Source organism: Asterias rubens, chromosome 7 (genome assembly GCF_902459465.1).
Source record: "Asterias rubens chromosome 7, eAstRub1.3, whole genome shotgun sequence".
NCBI lineage: Eukaryota > Metazoa > Echinodermata > Asteroidea > Forcipulatida > Asteriidae > Asterias > Asterias rubens.
The window spans coordinates 1,883,910-1,894,522 of record NC_047068.1 but is presented as its reverse complement, the minus strand read 5'-3'; the positions used below and the strand labels follow the sequence as shown (position 1 = coordinate 1,894,522).

At 37.3% G+C, this 10,613-nt stretch overlaps 1 protein-coding gene and 1 long non-coding RNA gene across 2 annotated transcripts; one reads left to right on the top strand and one right to left on the bottom strand.

Moving 5' to 3' along the window:
* Window positions 1-3,281: 3,281 nt before the first annotated feature.
* On the bottom strand, window positions 3,282-6,375 carry LOC117292579 (ATP synthase subunit d, mitochondrial-like). Its single transcript, XM_033774687.1, has 5 exons — window positions 6,174-6,375; window positions 5,391-5,487; window positions 4,928-4,999; window positions 4,363-4,425; window positions 3,282-3,648 (listed from the first exon to the last, which is right to left on the bottom strand). The coding sequence occupies exons 1-5, from the start codon at window positions 6,293-6,295 to the stop codon at window positions 3,520-3,522; spliced, it is 483 nt and encodes a 160-aa protein (XP_033630578.1). The 5' UTR covers window positions 6,296-6,375; the 3' UTR covers window positions 3,282-3,519.
* Window positions 6,376-6,481: 106 nt separating this feature from the next.
* Window positions 6,482-9,676, top strand: LOC117292578. The gene is made up of 3 exons (XR_004519294.1): window positions 6,482-6,594; window positions 7,715-7,812; window positions 8,586-9,676. It is a non-coding gene; the product is annotated as an uncharacterized LOC117292578 (long non-coding RNA).
* The last annotated feature ends 937 nt before the right edge of the window (window positions 9,677-10,613 follow it).

Genomic DNA, 10,613 nt, shown 5'->3' with positions numbered 1-10,613 from the left:
CCATATACATTGCTTATGACTAGTATTTAGCTGTTGTTTACTTAGCATAACAGTTGAGTGGAGTCTTAGCCGGTAATCTGATTTTACAAAACAAAGATTTTTTTGCTTAAGCAAAATTTTTTGCTTAAGCAGCTCTATGAAATTGGGCCCAGGTTACCAGCCAGAACACTTACAGATACCATTGCTGCGACGGGTACCATTTCTTGCTTAGCCAAGAAATTTTGCTAAGCAGATTGATCTGCCTAACAGCTTTATGAAACTTGGCTGTGGTCTTAGAGACTTACCAGACCAGCTGGCTACCAGACTATTCCAGGAGCCAGATCCAGAACTTTTTAATGTATGATAGTGAACAAAATAATGAGAAAGTTTTTACGCTAGAAACTCTGATATTGCGGAGTCAGTGATAGTTTATCACTCTAACTAGACTGTTGTAAATAAGAGGTTAATGAAAATACTAATGTAGTAAATATTGGGCATGTTTGGAAAACAAAACAGTATTCTTTGGTTTGTTTAAAAGTGAACGCATTTTGTGAGCAAGTCAAGCAAAAGGAAAAGATGGTCAAACATCAAGGCCATGTTGACTTTACAATGATAAAATATGTGTTGATAAAATATGTGTTGCTGGCTAGTCACTGAACAAGTTAAGGGCAAACCCTGGCAAGTCCAAAAGTCTAACAGGTATTGAAAGAGAAAGAAAGGCTCTGTGGAAAACATTCTTAGTCCATTGTAGTCTTTAAGTAACTGTAGCCTACAAGACTGGGGTGGATTTCATAAAGAGTTCAGACTGGTCTTATCTCGAGTTAGGACTAGCCATGCGTTTTTAATATCTCCTAGGATTAGTCTTAAGTTAGGACTAGTCCTAACTCTTTGTGAAATCGACCCCTGAAGTTTAGGTAGATTGTCCTCAATATATTGATCATTGTATTGAACTGTAAATTTCTTGCTAACTTGATATGTACATTTATATGAGACTTTATGAGTCATGCATCTGCTAACCTTTCAACAGGAGAGCTGATACATGGAATGGAAGTAAGCTGGATTCTGAAATATGAATCTATTTATAACCATGTATGTACCTTTAGTGTACAATACTTCATCAAGAACATTATGTACACGTGTATGACTGTCAAGAAATAAGTTGACTACTATATTGTGAAACTGTTTCAATTTGATTGACAATGTTGATGTCACCCATGTTGTTTGTAAGGTTTGTATTGACCCCTTGCACACACGTCACATGCGTCAACTGTGCCACGCTCACCATTTTGGTGGGTTTACATGTAAACGCCGCATTGCCTAAAATGCACGCTTCACTGAATAACGTACAGTGACATTGCCAACCAAATGGCGCATTCAAGATTATTCTGATGATGTCGGGTGAATTTGGTCAACATATACAATTGTGTACCACCATTGCATAATACTGAGAATGGGACAGCAACGTGGATTTTGCACCAAATTATTGCGACAATTTTATGTAAAAGGATTTTCTTTTACCATGTAAATTTTTTGTTGATTTTTTTTTCCAGCAAGTTGGCCAACCGTTTGAGAGCAAGGTGGCATAACTGTATTTAAAAACATTGTACATTGTTATATGAGCTTGCAGGCTGGCATAGTAAATAATTAAACATTGTACATTGTTATATGAGCTTGCAGGCTGGCATAGTAAATAATTATATAATTTTAAACCAGAGTGCATGCTTTTGAATGGTCAGACAGTAGGTTTTTATTAGCAGACGTTTTAATTTGGTTAACTTGGTCATCATTCATTTGTCAAACCTAGGAATAATGGTTGTAAGTAAAGTTTTCAAGTGCATTTTTTGAAACAATTCAAAATGTTTTATTGATTAGAAATTATGTTCAAGTCGGTATCGTTCAGTCAAGTGTATCTGGGTTTTAAATGGCTGTACATTGATTTGTGTTAAATTTATTTTTATAAGTTTATTTAAATGTTATTTTTTTAATGTCTAACGATTTTAATATATTCATATTCCTTCCTCCTGTTTTAAACACTGGTATTTAACATTGTTTATTTAAGTAAATGTATGAAATGAAATGCAGTATGTAGTTATATTTATAGATAATGGTGGACAGAGACAAAATCACATTAATGTGAACAAAAAGAACAAGACCACTTTTACAGTCAGTATAATCAAACATTTCATTGGTGTTTTATTTTTTGGACTAGGAAGAGTTGAAACTCTAACAAAATGCAAACTATCTTAAGCAGAATCGGATGTTTCAAGATAATATTACATTGATAGCAAGCCATCTTGAACAGAAATATTGCTTTTTAGATGTTCAAGTTAACATAACATTGATTGAAACTTAGCAAACTATCTGTAACAGAAAGATTGTTATTTAGATGTTTCAAGTTAACATCACATGAAACGTATAATTAATTAAGATAACTATAATCTTTGTACATGCAAATACCAATCACACTCTTCAAATGGGTTTAGTTCAAAAACGAATAAATTCCACTTCAAATTGAATAGAATTAGCTAAAAGATCCACCCTCACACAAGTTTGGTTTCCTAAACTTAGTTCAGCAAATAAAAAAGGGCCAGGATCAGAGTTAATTTTAACCGATATTGATAAGACTGAAATGAACTGTGCCCAATTTCATGAAGCCTGAGCAAAAAAATTTGCTTAGCATGAAGTTTCTTCCTTGGTAAAAACTGGATTACCAACCAAATTTGTTGCATAATGCTTGATACTGGTATTCAGCTGTTCAGCTGTTTGCTTATCCTGAAAATCACGTCCGATTTGGTTAGTAGTCCTGTTTTTATCCAGGAAGAAATTTCATGCTAAGCAAACTTTTGTGCTTACAGGCTTTATGAAATTGGGCGCTGGCAGTGCTGTTGTAACTAGGTGCATGTAGATGTATACAGACAAACCTACAACCAGGCATCACAGTGCTGTGACTGATCACTTACATTGGTGTCTATACTTTGCTGTTGAGGCTAGTACTCAAAGCCATCCATAACCACCAAACATCACAAAAACTTACTCATTACTGGTCAACAGGAATGAACACTTGGTTTTGGGAATTGTGTATACTTTTTGTAAATTGTAATGTAAGCAAGACATAACATGATGTTTAGTACTACTCCTTTGCATCAAATGTCAAATGGTTTCATTATGAGTTACTACACTGTTGGGTAACAAACAAACACTTTGGTTTGCGGTAACACCATGTGTGTATCTACTTGCCATGTAGAGCTTGTTCTTAGAGAACTGTCTAAGAAGACAGTTCTCTAAAGAACAAACTTTACCTGGCAAGTAGATACACACATGGTGTTACTGCAAACCAAATATATATTGATACCTCACCATGCAATGCCTCAAGTCATATAAACAAACACTTTCAAAGAATATATGAGAATGTGTTTTTTATGAGCAAGAATTCACAATATCTGGTACAATAACGAAGTAAGTATCATGAAGACTACAATATTGTTTGCATCATCTTATTGCATCTACTAAGTGGTTTGTGAGAGTGGTCTAATTGATGATTTATTCCCAGACGGCATAGTGGGGCCACCATGGATACTTCTTCTTGCGTTCTTCCAGCTCAGGGAATAGCTCCTCGTATTCTTCTACAGTCATGTCCTCATATGGGACCATACTCTTGTATTTCTCAACCTGTAAAAACAAAGATTGTATAATAAGAATAATATAATAATAACAGGCATTTATAGAGCGCTCTCACACTGGGTACCACAGCACTTTACAAGAAAACTATACAATAATCCTCATGGTTATGTTTTAGCGTGCCGAATTAGAGTTTGTTGCAACAGAAAATCACAAAACAAGATTCAAATGTGTTGGATCTCAAGCCTGAACTACACAATAACGGCCACATGGTTTGATTTAAAGGCAGTGGACACTATTGGTAATTATTACTCAAAATAATTATTAGCATAAAAACTTACTTGGTAATGAGTAATGGGGAGCTGTTTATAGTATAAAACATTGTGAGAAACAGCTCCCTCTGAAGTGAGGTAGTTTTCGAGAAAGAAGTAATTTTCCACAAATTTGATTTTGAGACCTCAGATTATGAATTTGAGGTCTCGAAATCAAGCATCTGAAAGCGCACAACTTTGTGTGACAGGGTTGTTTTTTCGTGCTTTATTATCTCGCAACTTCGATGACCGATTGAGCCCAAATTTTCACAGGTTTATTTTATGCATATGTTGAGATACACCAAGTGAGACGATTGGTCTTTGACAATTACCAATAGTGTCCAGTGTCTTTAAAACAAAAAAGAAGAGAAACCAATGTAGTTTGACTCCTTGTATTTGAACAAGTCCCTAATTATTAATCCTATGCAAAGGAGATTAAGGTTGTATCATGTACCTCTGACTGAAACTCCGCAATACGTTTGTCTGATCCTATCTTGAACTCTGCTGCCATAACATCCTGTAAGAATTATACCACACAAAAGAGATAAAGATGATTAATAATTATATAATAATAATGAACTTGTAATGCGCACATATCAACCCTGCTGGGTGTTTAAGGTGCAGTAAAACCAAAAACAAAATAAAATAAAAACAGACACAACAAAATTAGTCCTGTGCACAGCTGTGGTTCAGGTTCAGGTTTAAAGAGTCAAGTAATATCAAACTCGGCTTTCACGAAACAAATTTAAAGTAACTTGTAAAATGGCATCAGATAAAAACCGATAACCAGTTTCGCAATCTTGTGCAGCCTAGCATTCCAAAGTCTCCCAGTGACGGTAGTCAATAATGTCTACAATGTCTCATCTCTTACAGACCTCAGAAACCCACGACCATTGCCATGGTGCCCTGTGCTTTTGCTGTAGTGCTAGGTTCCTGTAAAAATTTACATTTTCCTGGTTGAGGTGCCCCTTCGCAGAGGGAAATGCACCTAAAGAGCAAAGTTAAAGGCCTGCACTAACCATTTCCTTAGCCTGTGATGCAATCTTAGCTGATGCTGTGTCCTCGGGTAAAGGAACCTTCAACGACTCAAACTGAAATCAAATACAAAGACACAAACTCACAAGGTCAAAACAAATTATGGACATAATGAAATTAACTGATATAAATAAAATAAAAAACAAACATTATCACTTATCCATTCTTTTGTCTATAATCAGACAGTGCATCTAGCACTAGCATAACAACTGTTTTCCTCTTAGTTGCAATCTGAAACCTCGTGTCTTATAAAACCCAACATTTGCAATGTTGTCCCAATCTTAAAAGTTGTGATTAAAAACACTATTATTCAACTTTAAAAAACTCTTGAGTTATGCTGTAGGGACCTAGATGTACTTGTAGTTTTTAACAATGAAAGGGAATCCTTTCCAAAATGCCCCAACTGCTAAGCTGAGCAGAGTAACTAATCAGGGGTCATAAACTGACCTGCTTTTGGAACTTATCCACGAGTCCGGCAACAGGAACAGTTTTCTTGTAGTTTGCCCAGTCCACAGCAGCAGGTTGCTCTGGTGTCATTGATAGCCTACACATTCATCATTAAAACAAACAAATTCATTTCATTCAAAAATCAGAAAAATTATGGTTGAAACTAAGATATCCTATCTGTATTAAGGCTTTTTATGCGATATGGCCATTTTGTCTTGATTGATGGTGATGACTGAGTGAAGATGGGTCAAAAAAATGAAAATGCGTGCATGCAGATCTGTAAATTATTGGATGGATGAGCCATTCTACCTCCATGGATGAGCCAAGCAAAACCGAGTCTTCTTAATTGACCTTCATTTTGATTTAGGCTAGCTTGTGAGTGTGACACTATCCTATGAAAAAAAGATATTTCTAAAATTACCAATCCACACATTTCCTTAATTTTTTATATATTTTTTTTGCGATTTGGGGGGGGGGGGGCGGGGGCAATTATGAATAAACTTTGATTTTGAATTTGATTTGAATTGATAATTTTGGGGTTTGGGGGATTTGTTTGAGTTGACATAGTTTGATTTATTTAGATGGGAGGATCCTACACAGCCGAATGACACTTGTTTCGATGAAAAATTACTAAAGGCTTGTTGTACCATACTAACCGGAACTTTCCATATACACATAACTATGTCCCACAGAGGTCGAGTTGACTTTTGTACGCGACCGGTCTGGCTTCTGAACTCGACCTCAACTCAACTGTTCAAACAGAAAGTGTGGAGTTTTTATTACCTTGTTTTTAAAGTCTCCGCCTTTGATTTCAAAACATTAAACTGAGATTTCTGGTTTGCCGGAACTCTCTCGATGAAAGCAGCCCAGTCAATGGCCTTTTGGCCGGCTCTCCTTGCTGCCATTCTGTAGTTTTTGGAGAAGCAATTTAGAACTATCTCACAATTTGACCGGCAAACAAAATGGTGGTCGTGTAGGACCGGTGTGTCCGAGCGCTTGGTGGCGCTAGTCATCATCACCGTAATTTTTGTCCGTTTCTTGTTTTGCATGTGCGTTCGCTCGGTGTGCGGTACTTCCCTGTTTATTATAGCGCCATTTTTAAAGACAAATTGAACAAGTCAAGACGTGGGTGCCTTGTTCTCCAACAAATCCAATGTTTGATTTGACAGAGTTCCAAGGACTCAACTACCACGACAAATGGATGGTGAGTTACAAATTTTGGGGGGACAAAAAGAATTTCAGCCGAAAGAATTTGCAGAAATGTGGGAGATCGGCACAAAATCTAGTGTTTGATTGCCAATTATTTCTGTAAACCCTGCGGGGGGGGGGGGGGGCGGAGCACTGTGTCTGGTCTGTCTGTCTATATATAATAAAGCAAAACAAACATTATATAGTCCCGTTCCATTTCATGTTACATCATTTCTATTAATGCTGTCCTAACACTAACAGTGTTAGTAACACCAACAGTATATGAGGATGGGAAATGTTTCCGCGTGGCGCTACCACTTTTTCATTCAACATTTTATAAAATAGTTAGTATTTAATTTACCTAACCCCCTAAAACTAAATTGAGATATCCCTTCTTTTTTGTAAAATTGAGTGAAAAAGTGGTGGCGCTACAGAAAGTTATCCCAAGGAGATGATGACTCAGATATCCCTTTTTGTAAAAATGAGTGAAAAAGTGGTGGCGCCATACGGAAAGTCATGTTTTTGGACTTCTATAACTATAACTAAACTAAACTAAAGTCATGAATTGAAAGTTCTTCTCCATCTAGTTTTACTTCTGGTTTCGGCAAGAGTGATTGCTGCTACAGCAGATGTCCATCACCAATATTATTTATAGACAGATTAAGTGGTTGTCCAGAGAAGTTTTGGCATCATGAATAGATGCATCTTTAATTGGGCAAGTATTGTCCAGGGAAGTTTTGGCATCATGAATAGATGCATCTTTAATTTGGAAAGTATTGTCCAGGGAAGTTTTGGCATCATGAATAGATGCATCTTTAATTTGGAAAGTATTGTCCAGGGAAGTTTTGGCATCATGAATAGGATGCATCTTTAATTGGGCAAGTACAGAAGAAGGGAAGGCCTACAAATAATATTTGTAGTAATAAACATTCGTTTTGATAAGTAATAACTATTTTCTTTTCTTTGTATTTCTTTCAGACCAAACTCAACAATCTTGAAGAGTATACAATTTTTAAATTGAGGATAAGTTAAAAACAAAAATTGTAAATTGTAAACATGCACTGAATTATTAGTGTAATCTTGAATGTTGGTGAAACTTTTTCCACAAATAATATCCCTTTTCCCCTTTTCACTAGATGTTGCCCACTATGACGGGTGGAGAGATGGACCTCACTTGGAGTATCATGTTGCCGCAATATAATGAGCTGATGAAATGGATGATAACACACAGAAGGTGTGCAGAGTTTCTGACATTCTCAGGCCTGGAATTTTATTTTTGAGAAGGCAAGGCCATTTTCATTTTGAAAAGTTACTTCCATTGGAACTTTGGGAAACTATGGGACAATTTTGAAAGGCCAAGACCAGGGCAACGGAGGCCGTGGCCTTCGTGAAATTTCAGGCCTGCATTCTGAAGAAGAAGTTTATCTTAAAAGTTGTAACTACTCCGGAAGCAAACAACTTGTTACCCCCTGCCCCTCCAAATAATGAAAATTGAATGCGTTAAGTTTATAAAGAAAAAATCAGTACATTTTATTTGTGATGTTGCAGGAATTTCCTGGGGGGGGGGGGGGTTATCAACTAATATTTTCATCCCTAGAGGACATGCATGTACTTAAGTGCAGTGGTGGGCTACTGTGCAAAGATTGCATCTCCCTACTGTCCTGGTAGACAAAGACAAAGCTCACTCACAAAATAGACGCGCTTCACTGCACAGCAAATTAATTGCCGACTGTCTTTATCACATGAATGCTAAATATCCATTTTTATATTTGAATACAAACTTGTCAATATATTATATGCAACAAGCTGAGATATTTTTACCCAGGCCTGTATGCTTCGTTTAATGACCAGTGGGCATGGAGGCAATCGCCTTCGTGCCTCTGTGAAGTATCAGGCCTGTTTACCCATAACATTGTCTGTATCGAGTTTGCATAAGTTTGTTATTTTGTTGTAAATGTTATTAAAGTGTTCACTTTATCTTCATAACAATTGTTATTTCACTTTTAGGGGATCTATTTGAGATGGCTACTGAGACATCTCATCCTACGAGCCATGTTATCCAAGCAGATCGTCCTTTGTTTAACTGCCACTGCAACCTAGAGCATGGTTTAAGAAATGTCTGCACATCGTTTAGAGATGGTCAAAACCTCCGATGCGTGAGGGAAGCTGGCTGAAGCATCTTCACGTCCATGGCATGGAGAAGTTCGAGACTGAGGGCGGATTACTTTGCTGCAGCATATGTGAAATGAAAGCTTGATGATTGCTGTACACAAAACAGTTTGTGTTCTTTTGGTTTAGTTTTTTTTTTTTGGGGGGGGGGGATTGGGCCACTTGGTTACTAAATTAACTTTCTTTTTATCAAACAATGACAGACACAGCCTAACATATAACTTAAGTTTATCTTTTCCATATGTCCTTAGGTCAAGCCGGTCTGGCATCTGTCTGTCTAGAGAGACAATAGAATATTGCGCAGGCAGTTTTTATTTATGCAAGTTAGTTCTTAGAGGTGCGGCTCCAATCCAATCCTACAGTTGCTGCAGATATGTGTCATGTCTAGCCGAGTGGTCGGCTGTGTGGTTGACTGTTGTTGGCGTTCTTCTTCGCCTCCCCCTGTTCAACTCTCCTTTGGTCGCTCCTCTGTGTACTTGGCCTCACAATATGACGCCCCTTGGTTTGATAAATATATTCGGAATCATTGATTACCTTTATTTAAATGACTCTTTTCCACATGTCCATGACTTCTGCACTTTGACCCAGCTTCCTCTCCCGAGGTCATCCGGTGATTTCATGCCAGTCTTTTGGGGTATGAACAATTATCAAACCCATGATGATGCCAGCCTGGGAAGTAGTCTAACAGAGCATCTTTTCAGAACTTTTTGACGAAGTCAAGCATATCTCTCTTGTTCGCTTCTTGTCTTGAAGAGCTTATGATAGGAACTGATTTGCCTAGGTTTGCCCTCAGTAAGCAGCCGATCAATTTATTTACCGAAAGCGCCATTCATTAATTTTTTGAGCACATCATCGTTGCACCTGTTTAGAGACACTGGACACTATTGTTAATTGTCAAAGACCAGTCTCCTCACTTGGTGTATCTCAGCATAAGCATAAAATAACAAACCTGTGAAAATTTTAGCTCAATTGGTCGTCGAAGTTGCGAGATAATAATGAAAGAAAAAACACCCTTGTCACACGAAGTTGTGTGCATTCAGATGCTTGATTTCATGACCTCAAATTCTAACTCTGAGGTCTCGTAATCGAATTCGTGGAAAATTACTTCTTTCTCAAAAACTATGTCACTTCAGAGGGAGTCGTTTTTCACAATGTTTTATACTATCAACCTCTCCCCATTGCTCATTACCAAGTAAGGTTTTATGCAAATAATTATTTTGACTAATTACCAATAGTGTCCACTGTTAAGAGTATATCTCCAATTGTTGAAGATATATAATATATTGTTACTTAAAACAAGCAGTAATGGAAACATTAAATTTGTAACTCAAGCACTTGGGAGTTAGGCTTCTGTCAATTTGGTCTTTTTCCGAACCCCAAAACATCAGGTCACATCCTTTCATTCATGTTTTACCATTTCCCAAGCTACTACATGTACCCTGTTCCTGATAGTAAGTGTATGCACTCCATCTCGATTGCTGCCAGAATCTATTCGAGCTGCATTCTGTTTAGACTTGATTCAAATTCGAGCGAGAGGTCCCTTTATCCGCCGTCAAAATGTAGCTATGTGCGCAAGAAGATGTTGGGCGATGTGACTGAAAATACTCTCAAAGGACTTTTACAGGATTGGGACTTGAGTCAAGTCTAAGGATTAAAGGGCTTTACTGGTCAGAGTCGTGACCAGCTACAGCTGTTGTTAAGTGTGTTGCAAAGGACAGGCTGCTCATCAACACATGATGATGTGGAAATCTATAGCCTTAGCCATATATAGCTGCTAATTGCGGCTGTCACTGGCATTGGTGTAGCGCCCTCTTGTGATAAACTTTCAACACAAATGTAAAATGTCATGTATTTTGTAATGCATTT

Coding starts and splice junctions, on each gene's coding strand:
- LOC117292579 (XM_033774687.1), bottom strand. CDS start 6,295: ATGGCAGCAAGGAGAGCCGGCCAAAAGGCCATTGACTGGGCTGCTTTC. Junction 5,000..5,390: donor TGGATAAGTTCCAAAAGCAG/GTCAGTTTATGA, acceptor ATTTGATTTCAG/TTTGAGTCGTTGAAGGTTCC. Junction 4,426..4,927: donor CATCACAGGCTAAGGAAATG/GTTAGTGCAGGC, acceptor TAATTCTTACAG/GATGTTATGGCAGCAGAGTT.